This window comes from Mauremys mutica, chromosome 6 (assembly GCF_020497125.1).
Source record: "Mauremys mutica isolate MM-2020 ecotype Southern chromosome 6, ASM2049712v1, whole genome shotgun sequence".
In the NCBI taxonomy this organism is placed as follows: Eukaryota; Metazoa; Chordata; order Testudines; family Geoemydidae; genus Mauremys; species Mauremys mutica.
Window position 1 is genome coordinate 71,374,424 of NC_059077.1, and position 19,396 is coordinate 71,393,819.

General features: G+C 40.4%; 1 protein-coding gene across 1 annotated transcript in view; it reads right to left on the reverse strand.

The window, feature by feature from the left end:
• The window catches only part of DTWD2 (DTW domain containing 2), a 164,527-nt gene extending 150,422 nt beyond the window's left edge, over nucleotides 1–14,105 (reverse strand). The window contains exon 1 of the mRNA XM_045021746.1: nucleotides 13,835–14,105. Within this exon, the coding sequence (XP_044877681.1) occupies nucleotides 13,835–13,983 (149 nt within the window). The 5' untranslated portion in view covers nucleotides 13,984–14,105. The remainder of the gene's footprint in view (nucleotides 1–13,834) is intronic.
• Between the last annotated feature and the right edge of the window lie 5,291 nt (nucleotides 14,106–19,396).

The following is a 19,396-nucleotide window of genomic DNA, read 5'->3' on the forward strand; positions in this document are numbered from 1 at the left end:
ATAGATAAGAGGAATATTATAATGATTCTTAACATCTGGCAGTGGAAGGACTTTGAAATAAAACATACTTGGGAAAATTAAGATTTAGATACTATTGCAAGAGAAAATGGACATTTTAAGGTTTTAAAACATGGATTATTGAATAGAAATATCAATAAAAAGAATAAAGGGGCTTTCCACAAAATTTACAAATTCCTATATGATATTTTCCTAACCAAAGGATGCATGTAAGCATGCCCTGTGGTATAGTAGGAAAGACCAAGATTACAGAGGTCTTACTCTGTAATCATCCCTATTTTCCTCCAAAAAGTTTCTTAGTAAAATATTGCAAAGCACTGATAAGAATTTGTAAACTGGCCCTACTCATTAGGGACTTAATTAGGAAACAGAAAAAAACATTTACCTCATGCCATGCAGAAGTCTATTCCCACTACCCAACATATGATTAGCCACTACATTAATTCTCTACGGCAAATTGGCTTTCTCTCATGAATTATGAATTAGCTACTTCAAAGAATAAACTCTTTTTCCTTTTTAAAACTGACAATCTTGCAGAACAAATTTAATAATTTTCTCTTGGTGATATAATGATCTTGATTTACATGAAAACAAACTTTAGGATCATCTCACACTTTTAAAGTCACAGTTATGAGTCAGTACTAGATGAGCTGAGACACCACTGGTCCAAACTAGTTTTGGGCATTCTCTGGTTTATCAAATCAAAATCCCACACTGCCCATATGAACTGTGTACTTTTCATATACAGTATTCTGTCATTCCTGGAAGCTCAAAACTAATGAGACAGACCCAAAAAGTCATGAGGGGGTTTTTTTTGTTTTTGTTTTTTTGTTTGTTTGTTTTTTAAAAGATTAAATTATGTTTAGGTCTGTTTTCCAATTCTTCCCTCTCCCCACCCCCAACGCATTTGTGACAGAAACAATGCTTCAAACGCTTGCAAATTTATACTAAGTAAGGCAATTTCAGCCCCCGTGGCAGAAGCTCTCACTACAAGACTCAGTGAAGACCAGGATATCACTGTGCTAGTCCCTGTCTGGAAGAGTTTACAATCTACAGCAAAACATAGTGGTGCATTTAATGTGGTCACTGAACTTGTTTCGTATGGGGCTACCAAACATTCATTAGATGGGAACACCTATTAATCCCTGTTGAGCTGGACTTGATTCGAATTGGTGATCTACATGTCAGAGGCAACCTAACTGATTAGCGTACCGCAGGCATCCACCCATACAATTGCTAGTGTTACACCTTCTACTATAGGGGTCCAAAAAAAAAAAAAAAAAGTCTCTCATTTGGAGGATTTCCAGAAAGAACTGTTTCAAATGTGTATTTTTTTTTAATCTAGCATGACATTGACAGTGAAGTTTACCTGGGAAACTGAAGTTTGCCTTCTTATTGGCAAGGTAGATTTTGGGTAATATTCAGGTTCAGGTTGCATGTTGTTCTTATGCTGCTTTTATGTGAAAAAAGCAACTCAAATTTAATTGTGGTGCCTCTAAGGTGCATCTCCCACATATTCACCAGGGCCTGACTCCTGTAACTGGAGCCAGGTGGATGAAAAAGTCCACATGCACATACAACCACAGGATCAAAGCATTAAGATCTTAATTCTCTGCATGTTGTAAAGTCCTTCCCATCATTATATTAGGAAAGTCAGCCAAAAATTCAAATGTACTTTTAAAATATATCTACTCTGTCAGCTGCTGATGTGCAGATTACTCTCTGGTTGGCACAGTATTGACACCTTCTTGGGCTACATCCATTGGAGAACTACTGTAACAAGTACAAGATGAACACTGCCTAGTGATATCTGAAGGAAACTGGAAAACTGGCTCAATAATGCCAAGGTTAAGTACTTCTAAAAGCAGCTGAGTTTTTTTTTTACCCCCACCATTTTATTATTGTCACCAGACTAACTTATCACATAATTAGTTTGTGCTCCATCTGCAGACCTCAGGTGCGCCAATGTCTCATTATTAGTCTACAATTTTGCCAAGCTGAACTCCTCTTTATTATGCTCAACTCTTTCCTACTGCTTTTGAACTGAGGCCCATGAATGACAGCATTAAAGAGCCTCTCATCAATAACTAGATGATGATGTTTATTTATCTCACAAAAGAGGTTTATTAGAATTTAGTTGAATTTATTTTCTTCTGTAACTGTTGCACAATATAACAATGCCTTTATTTCACAAGATGCAAGTGTTTTAGTATCAATATTAAAAGTTCAAAAAATACTAAATACATTTCTAGCTCACATTTTAAACATATGGACTCCTCCAAATCCCACCAATTGCAACTAAGTATTTCTATTGCATTCCTGCTATAATTATCGTGCAGATGTTCCTATTATGAGAAGAAACTGTATAATACTGTAATAAAAACACACATTTTTTTTTAAATTTTTTTTTTGGTCTAAAACCCTCTACTGGCCACAGAATCTAGCTTTAAAGCAATCTGAAAATTTTGCTAGGGTTAAAAAGAGGCCTTGTGACATGCACAGACACAAATGACAAGGCAAAAACCTAAGCCAATTGCAGAGTTCTATTTCTCATTCACTATGTTGGCAAGGAAAGGCAGCAGTGACATGGTTATGTGATCACATTGAGGGTACAAATGACTAACTTTACAGAACCCTAGCTGATTCTGAGATACCAAGGGAAACCCATCAAAGCTTTCTCACATGGATGTAAAATTATCAAGGCCATCAAAAAAAAAATTCTCTAGCTTCAAAAAGGAAAAGAAAATAGTCTCTTTCCAAGCATCAGATGTTAAGTGACAGGGTGCACAACAGGGGAGGAAAGAGTGTTCCTCCTTTTAATCACCACCTGGAGTACAGGCCACCACAGAAGGAGGCAGGATCATAGCCCTATTCTCACCTCTGTACTAGCCATCAGAGCGAACTATCCAGAGAAAGGGATACACTTGCCCCTCATCATGACTGACAGGGAGCTCTAGGAAGCATCATGGAACAGTGATTCCCAGTGCTCCTAATAGGCCAATCCAGATCTGCACCTCCCTGAAATGGGGAAGGAATTACTGCAATAATCTGATTATAAGGTTTTTTGTTTGCTGCTCCAGAACTTGTTAAAATTCTAATGAACAAATCTATTTATGTTATACCTGCTCAGCCTCTTCCTTGATTAATGTTTCTTGGTGCTGCTGAAAATCTACTCTGCCTTTTTAAAGGCTTTTGAACTTTTTGCAACTATCGAAATTGACATATATGACCAGACAAATATAATGTTTGACATTTGGCAGCTCCAGTGTGTATATGGAAAACTTACTTTTAACATCTGGCTGAAATCACGAGGGCAATTTAACAACAAATATTGCTGTCACATGAAAAATAATTCTAAAATTATAAATAATTTGTTTTAAAAGGTTTTTCTTTTTGCTGCACCATCAAAAATCAAAGACAATAAAAACTTTTTCTTCAGGGCTAGAGTAGCTCAACTAGTCATCCTGTTTCTATTTCTTTTTTAATATTTCCAATGAGAACATAATGCTAAAGAAGTGTGCAAGATGTTATTTAAAATATTATACTCTACAGCAGAGGTGGCCAAACTACAGCCCGTGGGTCACATCCTGCCCTCCAGCCTGTTTAATCTGGCCCTTGAGCTCCCACTGGAGAGCGGAGTCTGGGGCATTCCCTGCTCCCATGCTCCAGCTGGGGAACAGGGTCGGAGACTGCTCCACAAGTGCATGCCAAGGCTCCCGGAAGCAGCAGCATGTCCCACCTCCAGCACCTATGCTTAGAGGTAGCAAGGGGGCTCCACACGCTGCCCCCACCCCAAGTGCCACCCCTGCAGCTCCCATTGGCCAGGAACTGCGGCTAATGGGAACTGCAGGGGCGGTGCCTGTGGACAGGGCAACACATGGAGCCATCTGGCCACACCTCCACACAGGCGCTGGAGGGGGACGGGAGACATGCCGCTGCTTCCAAGAGCTGCTTGAGGTAAGCGCCTCCCGGAGCCTGCACCCCTGACCCCCTCCTGTGCCCCAACCTCTTTCCCCAGCCCAGAGCGCACTCTACTCCCCATTTCTGGCTCAACCCCAGAGCCTGCATACCCAGCCAGTGCCTGCCCCCCCCAACCCAATTTTGTGAGCATTCATGGCCCACCATACAATTTCCATACCTAGATGTGGCCCTCGGGCCAAAAAGTTTGCCCACACCTGCTCAACAGGCTATTAAGTCATTTGCTTAAAATTATGAACCACAGAGGAGTCTCTGTATCAACAGCTGCGCGCGCACACACACAAAACTTAAAAACTGGAGTCACTGATACAGAAGTATTAGTTTCAGTGATGGCAGAATTGTTGTGAATTTAGAGCAGCTAGGATGAGTTCCTACATCTCACATTTTAAGAAGAAGAAAAAAAAATCAGAGGTTCTGAAGCAATTTGGATACTTAAGTTTTTTTCTAAATAATTAAAGCAAATTTGTTAAAATTCATGTTGAAGTTAAGTATTTATTTGAAAACAAGTTCATAAAGTTCAGTAACGTGCCATCAGAAAACTGCAGACATCTTTGTGCTCAGGAAAAGTCTGCTGCCTCTCCACACTTAGTTTTTCATCAAAAAACTAGCAGAAGATGTCATATTCATTATCGATACTATTGAGCACACTACATTCTTCCCAAGCTATACAGCATGCAGGGGTGTTGTGTATTATCTTTCTTCACCAATAGGTCAGTTATCTTTATCTAGATGAAGAGCCTTCATCAAGCACACGGACAAAGTATAGTATACCAAAACACTGTTGTATAGTTACAATGATCATACCATAGATTGATCATTTCAGATTTAGTTTTTCTTACAACAGCCATCCTTTAAAGTATAAATGTTTTATCACAACTACGGCTCTCAATTAACCGTAAACTCACGCAATAAACTCAAATTGCAATTAAAAAAACAGCAATTAATTGCACTGTTAATAAATTTCAATTGGAATTCTATTGTTTAACTATTTTGCAGCATGTTTTTCTACATTTTCAAACACTGATTTCAATTACAAAGATACAAAGTGTACAGTGCCCACTTTATATTACAAATATTTTCACTGTAAAAATGATAAATAGTATTTTTCAGTTTATCTCATACAAGTACTGTACTGCAATCTCTATCATGAAAGTGCAATTTACAAATGTAGTTTTTTAATTAAATAACTGCACTCAAAAACAAAACAGGGTGGATAAAAATCAATGATTTAAAAAAAATAAAAAAATCGGATTTTTTTGATAACATGCTTTTTGAGGAAAAAACCTATCTAAAGATCATTTTAATTAGGATGCATTATAGCTCAAATATATCTCATCATGGAATAGGGACTATAAATTCTAATTCTATACTATGAGACAATATATTCATGTAATGTTTAAGAAAAGTTTTGTAAATGAGTTCCAATAGTTCATGGATTAGGGACCCCAATCTTATGGGGCTCCAGGGGCTTCTGTATAGATTATTTAGGTTAATCTTTCTATCTACCCAATGGGACTCAGTACTCAGTCTAGAAGATACCATCAGAGATGCTTAGTTTTGCAGTTCTCAAATTGTGGATTTGTGTCTCCAGAGATAACATGCTTGTTAACAGCAAACATGTAAGTAAATACATAAATACAATAAAATATAGAGGTGAGAAATAAACAGACCTCAACTCTATTGTCCCTCTGCAAATTTGTGTACACCGAGACAATCCCCTACCTCTCTCAAAGTGAAAAGTTTCAAAAAGCTCAATGAATAGAAGATTGTTGGGGGCGGAATAGATCTGGACAAGGAGAAGAAGTCTAGAGATAAATGTGAGAAGGGAGGGACAGGCAGTAGAAACAAAAGTGAAACTGTTTGAGCAGCATATTCCAGAAGTCTTGAGGTCTTTCTGAGTGTAGCCTTCATTGATTTGAGATCTACCATATCATTCTCTCACTAGAAGGGAAACCCTATAATGGCAGCAAGCCATGAAAGAGACCCAGTTTGGGACTATTTTAATGAAGGTCCTCTATCTGTGGGTAAGATAGACATGTGTGCAAAATGCAAACAGTGCAACAAAGAAATGCAAGACCTGGTTGCCCAGATGAAACATCATGAGACGTGTTCCTTCTCAGGAGGAAGCTGCTTGAAGATGATAAAAGGAACATGTGTGAACATGCAGGATCTTCAGGTTGGTAAACTTTTTTAGTTCATACTTCTTTCTTAAGGAATGCCAGTCTTCCTTCTGGACTAGTCTTGAATTCTCATGTTTGAGCAAGAAATATAGTTGTTACTCTATGGTACTATCATTTTAGATGCAGTTGTGATAAAAAATAAGTAGCTGAAATAGGCAGATCTTCCTTTTACAATTTCACCTTTAAAGTAGTACTGAGTGTCCGTGAATGCAATGAGTAATACTAAATGAGCAGTATGGTATAATAATTAAATAACTGCATGGACTTAACATACGGGATTCTGAAGACTATACACCTTCAAGATCACCATCATCACTATCAATGATAGTGTTTCAGTCACATCACGTATGTCACATAGCCACAGTATATCACCTGCAGCAAAAAGAAAAAAAAAATCTCCATCATTCAGAAACAACCACAGATAAGTTTGTGATAAGAACCAGCAGATTACAAAAAGAAGTAATTGATTAAAAAATTGCCCGGTTTGTTTATGCAACAAACTCTCCTTTCCATATGATTGAGAACTCACATTCATTAACAGTCATTAAGACCAGGATACAGTCCACCTAACAGAGCAGATGTCACGGGCAAATTGCTGTGAAAAGTGTATGAAAGAGAAATTGTGCAGTGTGCAAAAGGTAGATAATGCTGTTTTATTTTTGAATGCAGGTTTTTTTGTACATAATTCTACATTTGTTAAACTTTCATGATAAAGAGATTGTACTATAGTACTTGTATTAGGTGACTTGAAAAGTACTATTTCATTTGTTTTTTTACAGTGCAAGTATTTGTAATAAAAAATAAATAAAGTGACCACTGTACACTTTGTAATCTGTGTTGTAATGGAAATCGATATATTTGAAAATGTAGAAAATGTCCAAAAATATTTAAATAAATGGTATTCTATTAACAACAGTGTGATTAATCACAACTTAACCGCTTAGCAGCCCTAATCACAACACACAGTATGACTATTATAAAAAGTACCAATGGCTGTCTTAAAAATGTCTTTCACAACAGCAAGAATTATTACTCCTAGTCCCGCAAACATACAAAAATACCTAGGACTGCTTTCACGGATTGCTAGACCTCAATTCACAAGCACACAATTAACACATGAACACAGATCTATTATACATGATATCCCAGATAATTTAAGTTTTCCTTGGTTAAAATCATAGGGCCTGTTCCTGCATATACTTCTCATGCACAATTCCCTTTCAAGTTTATGGAAGAACTGTGCACATAGCATTTACAGACCTTTAACCAAGATCTGTGCCAACAAATTGCTATATATTGCTTTATGTCATCCGCTTTTATATGACCAACAGCCTTTTTTAAAGCAGCATACTACATTTAGGGAACAGTGATGCACTAGTGTACATAAGAGCACCATTTCCTAACCCTAACGTTGCTCAAAGATTAGAATGCTAAAATATCTACATGGTCTCATGTAGAAGATTAGGGTTGAAAGAGACATCTGGAGGTCTCAAATTGAAATTGTGCTTAAATATAAAGCACAATTTCAAAGGGGAATATTGTTTGTTTCTTTTATTATAGCTATCAAGATGACATAGAAATTAAATTGGATCTACATTTCCTGATTACAGTTTTAAAAAAAAAACACCACAGAAAAACAAAAACTGTTGCTAAGCAGGTTGTTTAAATCTTCAGAAAAAAAATCTTTAAAAATGACAAAGCAATTGCTACTCAGCAATCACCAAAAAATTCAAAATATATATGTGAGGAAATCACATCTAAATGTTAAACTCTTTCAAGTTGATTAAACAAAGGGGCCGGATGGTGGGGGTGGTGAGGGAAATCAATAGCTGTCTGTTACTTTCCATTTTGTTAGAATTAGCAGTCAGTTCTATTAACTATTTCTTGAGACACTTGCTAGACTTACTGACAGTACTTTATATTAATACAAAATAGATAACCTGTATTTTTAAAAAGGGACAGGCTCCAGAGAGCAGCACTCATGTCAATTACAATCATCTGGCTGCTCATTGGACTAGAACTGGCAGAGGGGTGGCATGACAGGCAAGTTCACATTGTATTAACCATGCATCCATGATCCCAGCTAATCCACTATTCTAGTTTAATTGATGGTTTACCCAGCCAGAACCCCATAGGCATGTTTTAAAACAAGGCATACATGTTTTCAATTGAGTTATATTTTGAGCCTATAACAAGCTTAGATAGCTTCTCTGACCAAAACATATGTTTGGTTGAGTGGGCATTGTAAAAATCAGTTTGTGAACTGGCATCAAAACAACATACAAGAAACCAATAATCTACTAACCTAGAACAGACTTTAATCATCATCTCATAATAAGATCATAAAGATCTGTGATGTCCACTGACATAGACTATATCTATTATCAATATACCAGTATTCTATGCAGTTTGCATGTATATATCTTATATTTTCATTTTTTAAATAAAGTACATATCTAGCCCTGTTTGTGAAGATGGTATTCTATATGTAGACTGACTGTAAGTTGTCTTCCTGAATCTAAAGCCAAGTAGCTCCAGTGATTACTCCTGCTTTTCGCTTAGATTTCAATTATTGTGTATTTTATTTCTGTAGGTGTTCTTAGCTATGGCCTTGTCTATACACAAACATTGGAGTGTTTTAACTAAATCTGTTTCTGAATGGTTTAGTGAAAACACCTTGCCTAAAAATGCTTAAATAAGTTTGAGCAATATATAGTTTACTTTTAAATTAGTGTAACTTGTTTGTAAATAAGGCCTATGTTTGATAAGCACATTTTATAAATCTAAACAAATCTATTTGTACGAAAAATACACCATGAGGCATTAGATGGCAGTATTATATCATTATTCACAACACCACCAGGAATAATTGAAGATTTCTCCCCAATCAATGGATTAAAGTGACTTCAAAACATTCTATTAACTTAGAGGTATTGGAAGTGATTTTGAAGAGTTACTCCTGAGGGCATTCTGCACCAACAAATTAAAAATTCTGTGCACAATATTTTAAAATCCTGCAAATTTTGTCATATAAATATGGAGGCACCAGCATAGCATTGGGGAGCACGGGCAACTGCCTGCACAGAGGTAGAAGATCACTCTGCAGCTTCTCCCCCACCACCCCACCCCCAGACATGGCTCAGCAGTGAGGCTGCACCCAACTCTGACACAGCACAAGGATCAAGTCTCCCCCAAACAGCACCCCAAGGCCCTCTCCCTACATGCCAGGTGTACCAGGTGTGGGCAGGCAGGCTCAGCCTGGCAGGATCCAAGTGAGGAGGGACTTAGTGTGGGGGGATCCAGGTGTGCATTGAGAAGCTTCTGTGTGGGGCAATCTGGGTGCGGGAGGCGATCTGCTTGCACAGGGGCTTGTTGAGTGGTTCTGGGTGCAATGGTAATCGGGCTCTGCAAAGGGGGCCTAAGTGGGAGGGTCTGGTATGAGGGGCTCTGAATGCATGGGGGTTGGGTGGATGAGGGAGAAGCTCCCCGTACAGTGATCCCTCCCCCTGCAGCTGAGGAGCGATGGGTAGGGAGTCTGCAGAGCTTCCTGTAGCCTGGGGAGAAATCTGAGGGTGAGTCTGACCCAGCCCCAGATGCCATGCAGAGGAAGTCCCATCCTCCCCAGCCCAGCCAGACCTAGCAGCTGAGCCTAGTGCAGGGTAGGAGCCATCAGCTGGGTCTTCCCCAGTCCCGCGCCTTGCCCCACATTGATTTACTTCTCGGCCAGTTGCCCTAGGAACCCAAAACATACTGCTGGGGAGGGTGGCATGACTGCTTTTGTGATTTCCCTTAGCTTCCCTGTCAGAGAGTCATTTTTCTGTGGGGAAGCAAAGAAATCTGCAGAGGACATGAATTCTGCACATGTGCAGTGGTGCAGAATTCCCCCAGCAGTAAAGAGTACACTATAATTCAAAAGCATACAGAACACAAGACAAACTGACTTCTGACTACAGAAAGATTTTCCAATACTGTTGATATAAGGATGAGTGCTTATAACTCAAACCACTGAATAAATATTAACTATCATTTCACCACCGAGAGTTAAATATTTAATCATGCTCATCTCACAATTGTAAAATCTGCTGTGAAAGTGTTCTTAAAACGAGTATGTGCTGAGTCACCATCCGAGACTGCTATAACATGAAATATATAGCAGAATCCAGGTAAAACAGAACAAGAGACATAATTCTCCCCTAAGGAGTTCAGTTGCAAATTTAATTAAGGCATTTTTTTTAAACGAGTATCATCAGCATAGAAGTATGGCCTCTGGAATGGTGGCCAAAGCATGAAGGGGCATACAAATGTTTAGCATATCTGGCACGTAAATTCCTTGAAACACCAGCTACTAAAGTGCAATGTGAATGCCTGTTCTCACTTTCAGGTGACATTGTAAATAAGAAGCAGTCAGCAGTATCTCCCGTAAAAGTAAACAAATTTGTCTGTCTTAGCAATTAGCTGAACAAGAAGTAGGACTGAGTGGACTTGTAGGCTCTGAAGTTTTCCTTTTTTTTTTGTTACTCAAAAACAAAAAAAATCTACATTTGTAAATTACACTTTCATGATAAAGAGATTGTACTACAGTACTTGTCTGAGGTGAAATGAAAAATACTATTTCTTTTGTTTATCATTCTTACAGTGCAAATATTTATAATAAAAATAATAATAATAAAGTGAGCATGGTACACTTGGTATTCTGTGTTGTAATAGAAATCAATATATTTGAAAATGTAGAAAAAATCCAAAAATATTTAATAAATTGCAGTTGATATTTTATTAACCATGTGTTTAATAGAGTTGTTAAGCCAACTTAAGTCTCCTTGTAGACAGCGCAAGGTCAACAGAAGAAATCTTCCATCAACCTACCTACTTCCTCTTGGGGAAGTGGACTGCCTATACCAACAGGAGAACCCCTCCCATCTGCACTATTGTGATGGGAGGGGTTCTCCTGTTGGTATAGGCAGTCCACTTCCCCAAGAGGAAGTAGGTAGGTTGCCATGCTGCTGTAGCGTTTTAATCAGACATACCCTGTGATATGAACTGAAGAGACAGCAAGCAGGTGTGCAGCGAGAGAGAAAGAGGGAAAAGTGTTGGGTGGGAGCTCAAGCAAGTTTGGCAATATTGGCCGGAATCAACTCAAAAGATCTTTCTAAACACATCAGGGCAACAAAAAAAAGTGTTTAAGATTTTTTAAAAATATCAGTTCACATTAAGAAAACAAGTTACCGTATATACTCATTCATTAGCCCATTCGTTTATAAGCCAACCCCCCCATGATGATTAGGTAAAAATAGCAAAAACTGTATGACCCTTGAGGTGGTGGAATCTCCTTAGAGGTAAAAATAAATAATAAAAAAAAATAATAATTGGAGATATACCAATCTCCTGGAACTGGAAGGGACCCTGAAAGGTCATCAAGTCCAGCCCCCTGCCTTCACTAGCAGGACCAAGTACTGATTTTTGCCCCAGATCCCTAAGTGGCCCCCTCAAGGATTGAACTCACAACCCTGGGTTTAGCAGGCCAAACCACTGAGCTATCCCTCCCCCTGGTTTTTAAGGACAGGCTTGACAAAGCCCTGGCTGTGATGATTTAGTTGGGATTGGTCCTGCTTTGAGCAGGGGGTTGGACTAGATGACCTCCTGAGGTCCCTTCCAACCCTGATAGTCTATGATTCTATATTTCAGGGGTTGGCAAACTTTGACTCCCAGACGTCGGAGTAAGCAGCTGGCGGGTTGGGACATTTTGTTTACTTGGAGCATCTGCAGGCATGGAGCCCCTCAGCTCCCTGTGGCCGCGGTTCGCCATTCCCAGCCAATGGGAGCTGCGGGAATGGTGAACCGTTGCCACAGGGAGCCAAGTGGCTCCATGCCTGCAGACGCTCCAAGTAAACAAAATGACAATGTATTAGATATTCAATTCAGTGATTCCATAGAGTTTAAAATAATCAAATTTTAGTGTAGACCTGTTTATAAGTCAACCCCCGCTCTTTGATGCGTCACTTTTTTACCAAAAATACTTGGCTTATGAACGAGTAGTATACACGGTAATTAAAAATATCAGTGTTTCTTTAAAGGGAAATCCAAGTAAAAGACACTGAGACAGGGGTAACAAGATAATGCAAGAACAAGACAAAGTGATAACAGCAAGAACTACTAAATCAAGAAGAATCAAGGTTCGCTGCACTAATCCAGACTTCACACAAACTAAGTTCTGCCAAGTCTTTTTTTTTTTTAAATGTCATTCCCTGTTATTTTTCTACTGACACCAGGTTATTTTCTGACTTTACTATATGATCCACCGATTTAGAACTTAATGGCTTTGGGGCAATCCTGCACATTTACATACACTGAACATTAAGCATGCACATAAGTGCATGCAGGATTGGGGCTTTAAGGTCCTAGTCACAGCTGTTCAGCATCTGCTGGATACTACTTGGGTAAACTGATCAAAATCAGGAGAGCACAGGTTGGTAGAAATGACCACTCAAGGTAACTAAACTGTTTTTCCTAGGAATATGTACATAAACTTAAAACCCAAGTTGTGGAGCTAGAATATTGTGCTTTGTTACCACTTGATGATTACCTCTTCTGGTCACTCTCTCTGGTGCTCCTGGCATTGGCCACTGCAGGAAGACAGGTTATTGGGCTAGATAGGCCTTTGGTCTGACCCAGTATGGCTGTTCTTATGTACTATTTGGTACTGAGCTTTCTGGCTCATAGTTACCAGCAGGACTGTAGCAGGTGGGGGTTATAATGCTATTGCTGTAATTTCAACTATATATGCACGTATAAGAGTTGGGCCTGTAATACTGATTAATACTGTCTCATTATTTCCTTGTACCTGCCCATCCATCTGTATCCACACATCTCCCTCTGTGGAAAGGCTAAGGCAGGGATTCTCAAACTAGGGGTCAGGACCCCACAAGGTTATTACGTGGGGGGTCACAAGCTGACAGCCTCAACCCCAAGCCCCACTTTACCTCTAGCAATTATAATGGTTTTAAATATATAAAAAGTGTTTTTGATTTGTAAGGAGGGGTCGCACTCAGAGGCTTGCTATGTGAAAGGGGTCACCAGTACAAAAGTTTGAGAATCACTAGGCTCAAGGAACATACATAACAAAAATGCAGCCCCCTCACCTACTGCACCAGTGGAAGGTGTGGAGATGCTTAGGTGAATCCTGTGGTGTACAGCCTGTACAGCTCAACGTGCTTTACAAAGGAGATAAGCATATCATTCCTCCCCCGCCCCCCCCCGTTTTTTTAGAGAAGGGAAAAGTGAAGCAGGGAGAGGGGAAGTGACTTGGCCAAGGTCAGGCACTGGCAGGGCTGCAGCCCCCTCCCCAGCAGCTGAAGTCCGCTCCTTAAGCGAACACACGCATGTGGCTGGTGGCTCCGCGGAGACACTTGCACCTGCAACCCCCGCCCTGGCTCGGCTCCGCTCCCCTCTCCCCGCCTCAGGGCTCCCGAAGGGACGTCCCGTCCCGCCCCGCGCCCGAGGCGGACCCGGCGGAGCCCCGCGCTGCGGCCCGTGCGCGATGCGAGCAGAGCTGGGCGCAGACAGCGGCTCGTGTCCTCGCGCTTCCCCCTCCACAACGGCAGGGGGCGCAGCCGCCAGGCCCCGCTGCCCGGCTCAGGCGGACCCCGCGCCCCGCTCCTCACCTGCAACGCCCGCACTCCGCCCGCCTCACGCAGCGCTCCACGGGCAGCTCCCACAGACCCTCGCAGCCGCCATCTTCCTGCCCCGCTGCTGCCTCCACGGGCCCTGCCGCCGCGCCCGACTCCTCGCGCCCAGTCGCTGCCGTCTCCATTTCGCCGCCGGCTCGGCAGAGCCGCTGCGATGTGGGAGGCAGCCGCCAGGTGGCGCTAAGAGGCCGCGAAAGGCGGCGGTCGGTTGGGAGACTGGGTAAGGCCGCGGGGCTCCGTCACGTGTGGGGGGGGGAGCCGGCGCCTATCGCGGGACCGACCCCGGGCTGCTCAACCAATCACAAGGCCAGATAGGGTCACTATTCCCGCCTGGGGGGGGGGCCGGTAGCCGGTGATCCCGGTGCGGAAGTGCCAGCCGAGAGAGGGGGCGGGCGCTGCGCAGCCCAGCCCAGCCCCGCCCCGCCCCATCCAGTTGGGCCAGAGGCGAGCCCGGGGGAAGGTTCCTGTGCAGCGTCTGCGAGGCCGGGATGCGCTGTTAGCGAGCCGCGTGTGAGAGCCGGGCGTTGCTGTCGCGCCCCCTACAGTGAAACTGACCAGACATCCTGGCAGGTGTGCGTATCCGCATAGGCCCAGAGTTACTCCGGATTAACTGGTTCCGGAGACAGGCTGCTTTATTCTGCATTAGTTTAATTCGCTTTGTTATTCATTTGTGTTAGCGTAATCTACAACTGGGGCTAATTCAAAGCTGACTTTATTCCATTTTAGCATTTATATGTAGGCAAACATACATACGTCTGCATCTGTGCTATAGCATATTCTGGTAGAGACTGTAGTGTAGGCATACCCTATGTGCAAATCTTTGCAGGATCAGGCCATTAGTGAAAAGTATATTGGGGGGTAATTAATTTTTGATAAATTTAGCTTATTGTTAAAAGTTAAGGAACTTTATAATAGTCATAAAATGATGAAAGACAAACACCCAGTGGGCAAACACTTTTAATAAAACAACACCTTCAAAAGATGAGCCTTGGAACTTAAATCATAACTCTGCTAGACACTAAAAGTCATGGATTTTAAAAAAAGATACTGGCTTTTTGGCTCATTACAACAATCTAACCCACTACCCTTCTTATTCCTATGACTGCAGAGGTGGTTACTACCAATGTCACCTGGAATGATTGCTTGCAATGTGTGTTAATTCATATACCTCTATCTGTTCCACCCTTGTATTTTTCTGAGACACTCTGAATACCTTTCCCAGACCTGAAGGAGAGCTCTTTCTCTATCTCTTGTCTCTTTCACCAACTGAAGTCAGTCCAAAAAAAAAATTACCTCATTCACCTTGTCTCTAATTATAATATGACATTTAAATTGATAGTGCCCCCTTTAAAGTGCCTCATAAAGCTTTTATGGCATCAAGTGTCATTCCCAGGTGCCACTCTTTGGCTGTAAATACATTCAGATTTTTTCCACACCTTTATTTTTTCAGTAGTAGTAGCTGTACCTAATTATTAAATATGAACTAAAATGCTTTTTTACCTGCAAGACAAAACTCAGGGATGTGTGTTTCTAAGATTAGCACTAGTCCAGAATGATTAGTATTTTTACATTAAAGCTGACACACAAAATCCACAGGGCAAACATAGGTATTTGTTTAGTAGAAAAATGCTAAATATTTCTTTTTAAATTATAAATTAAAATGAAGCAGTCTTTTATGAATGCATAAGGTGGTTAGATTATGGCTGCTTAGGGAACCATAACTTTGAATTTCCTGAGTTCTGTGCATTTACAATTAGTTTAACAGTTACATTTATTAAGGCCCTGATCCTGCAAATACATTTGAGTGCCTTTACTCATGTATAGGGTGACCAGATGTCCTATTTTTAAAGGGACAGCCCCATTTTTGGGGACTTTTTCTTATATAGGCGCTTATTACCCCCCATGCCCTGTTCCATTTTTTCACAGTTGCTATCTGGTAACCCTACTCATGTAAGAAGTCTGGTGTGTAAAGTTACTTAAACAATTGTTTTAGAATTGGAGCCTCCTGTTTTGCATTTCATTTTCACTAAAAGAACTCTCTGATATACTGCATTGTTAACTTTCATTTGCATCTTTTGGCAGCTGAGCAATTTGTTGATAGCAGTTTTTCATGCGAGACTTCCCTTTTCTAAGGTTTTGCATTGTCACATGTTTAGTGACTAGCCAGAATATCATTCTCACATGGAAAGTCCACTAATTGTGCTGGAAACTACCCTTTTTCTCCCCCACACATTCTCCTCTGCATTTATCTCTAAACCCTCTCTTTCTCTGTGTGCTTAACAACTACTAAGCCTGCAATTACTGAAAACCCCCTTTTGTTACCACTGGTACTCAAAAGGGAGGTCCCAAATGAGACATTCAGAGTAGATATGCATTTAAGAGGTGGAGGGTAGCATTTAGGAGGATAACCATATATATAATATCAGAGTGAAGTGGGAAATGATCCAGCATTATGTTTTATCAGCCTGACCGTGAATAGTTGTTTTCCTGACTCACTGCCCAAGCCACAGGTTAACAGCAGCTGGTTGGATACTCACCAATGTACGCCACTTGGTTAATAAAACAAATATCTGCATAGTTTCCTTTTTTTCTTTTCTTTTTACAGATAACTGTATATTTGAACACAGACTTCCTGTTCAGTTATCCACCTGGCTTCAGATTTATAGTTCCATGACCTACAGAAATGTTTAGCAAAAGAGAGCAGTGGTTCTCAAACTTTTGTACTGGTGACCCCTTTCACATAACAAGCCTCTGAGTGCGATCCCCCCATATCAATTAAAAACACTTTTTTATATATTTAACACTATTATAAATGCTGGAGACAAAGCAGGGTTTGGGGTCCCAACCTCCAGTTTGAGAACCCATGAGTTAGATTTTTCTGCTGCAGTGATCAGCTAATGAAGCAGAGATTATGGGTAGTCTAGAGCCTCCAGGCATCCCTTCCTCAACTACTTGTCAGAAACTTTTGCTGTAGAAGTGGTTGCTACCCCACCCTTACCATGGGCTCCCATAATATATTTTTATTGTATTTTTAATTTTATATATTGCTCCTCTTGTAGATGACGTATAGAAACTTTATAGGAAAACAGTCAGAAAATCAGTCAGTAATTCTGGCAATGAGGCTCATAAGGCAATAATTAACCTCCTTGACTCAATCCAATTTCTGTTTGTTTTTTTTAATATATATATATATATATATATATATATATATATAATAGACCAACAAATTTAATTTAACATCATTCTAAGTAGACAGTATTTCTGTGTCTATGAGATATAGTTACAGATTCTTTTTGTGTTAGTTGTGTTACTTGTCAGTGCTACTTGTCAGAAGAGCTCCCATGAGAGTTGAGAAATAAAAACCCTAGATTTAAAGAGCCCCCTTCACTTCCAACTGATTGGACAGACTGACATAGCATTTAACTGTGAGTGCAGTTACTACTTTTCCTTAAAGTGAGGCAATGAGGCTCCTGTACAAAGTTACAGTCAATCTCTTTCTTCTCTTCCCTGCCACAAAAAAAGACTAAGGGTGAAATCCTTTCCACAAGGTAGTCAAGGGGAGTTTTGCTATGGACTTCACTGGAGCCAGGATTTCACCCTGAGTGTCTGTTTAATCACAACTCAACTTCCGTTAGTTAAGGGAGCATTTGTTCTGCACTGTTTTTTCCTAACCACTAGTTTGTGAGGTTAGTGATTCATAGAGAGCTAGCTGCTGCTATGGTGCTGGCTCTTCTTGTTTTCTTTCTTAATATTACTTTTGCATGTGATCAGTTATTGTATTCTATTGTGAGGGAATATGTGTGAAGAAGCCTATGTGATCATGAATGGGCAGGGAGGTGTCTGTGAGACAATCTCACTACTACGATGTATGGTTCATTCTCTGAAAAAGTTTGAGAACCTCAGTTTGACACTACTAAACATGTATTTAAATATAATTTAAATTAACATGATTTTTGAGAGGTCCTTCAAAAATAAAACCAGAACCTTTCTTCTGTGTGACTGAAGAGTGCATTGTTAACAGAAAATTAACAATGTTTAACAGTATTGTTGTCGAGTACTAAACATGCCAAATAAAATGCCAGCTTCTTTCAGAGCTGCTTGATTGTCATTCACGTAAATGAGTTTGTTCCAGTTAAGGAATGACTCATTAAAGTAATGTTCATTAATAACTACAAATTACTAATTGTGCATATGTAAATAAAAAATAATTAACAAAGGTGTTCACTTCCTACTGTACTAATCTCAAGAACATTGTCATCATTTTATGGTCCTTTTTTAGAAATAGTTTTTATTACAAAATAGATAGCAGATTATTTCAAATTCTCATCTGACTTTCTTTTCCTGACACATTCTTTCTGAACTGTTAGTAGAAGCTAATCTTCAACCTCAGGTGAAATGTACTAATGCAAAACTTACATGAAAATAACAAACTTTGGTACTGCTTTTTGGTAATTTGCTAGTTTGCTAAATGTCACTGGCAATAACTCCCTGCCATTGATAGTTTTGCTGCATGTATCATAGTCTTGGCAGTGGGAGTAGATAAAACTACTGTATGTAAAACAGAATACATATGAAGTGCTGGCCTTTCCCCTTTACTGCTATTCAGATATTTGGGTAAATGTTTTGCATTGTCTCTTTAAATGGGCAAAGGGAGAGAAAATGTGCTCACCACAACTGAATGAGAGGTGTCCTTGTCCAGCGGGCCAGAAGAAAAGGAGTTGTAAGGGGGGTCTCCTCTGTAATTGAGTAGCAGAGGTGGGAGGAAGGAGAAAACTTAACTAAACCAAGCAGGAAGGAACAGAAAATGGCTGGACCATTTGGGGAGCACTGCTCTCTCTGGTGCCCTCAGCAGGGTGAGTATTTATACCTTGGGCAGTTGGGTCACAGAAACTCCCTCAAGATTGTCACTAGATGTGCTGGGATACTACTGAGAACAAACCCCCTGCCAGAAAAGGCTTCCCTCCACTACTGTCTTGATGAGTTGGACACTATAGTCAGTTTCAGCACAGACCCAGGGGTTGGGCCACACCTCTCTGCAGTTCACTGAAACTGAGATCTACTCAGCTCAGGGGCTTCTTAGTTAACAGGGACTTTCCCAGCACCCAGTAGTCAGTCTTTCTGGGAGCCTAAACCCTGAATAGATTCCGTTTTACTCTATGTAAGGCTTATACAGGGTAAACTCATAAACTGTCCGCCCTCTGTAACACTGATAGAGAGATATGCACAGCTGTTTGCTCCCCCAGGTATTAATTACTTACTCTGGGTCATTTAGTAAGCAAAAGTGATTTTATTAAGTATAACAAGTAGGATTTAAGTGGTTCCAAGTAATAACAGACAGAACAAAGTAAGTTATCAAGAAAAATGAAACCAAACACGCAAGTCTAAGCCTAATATATTAAGAAACTGCATACGGGTAAATCTCACCCTAGAGATGTTCCAGTAAGCTTCTTTCACAGACTGGACTCCTTCCTAGTCTGGGTCCAGCAATCACTCACACCCCCATAGTTACTGTCCTTTGTTCCAGTTTCTTTCAGGCAT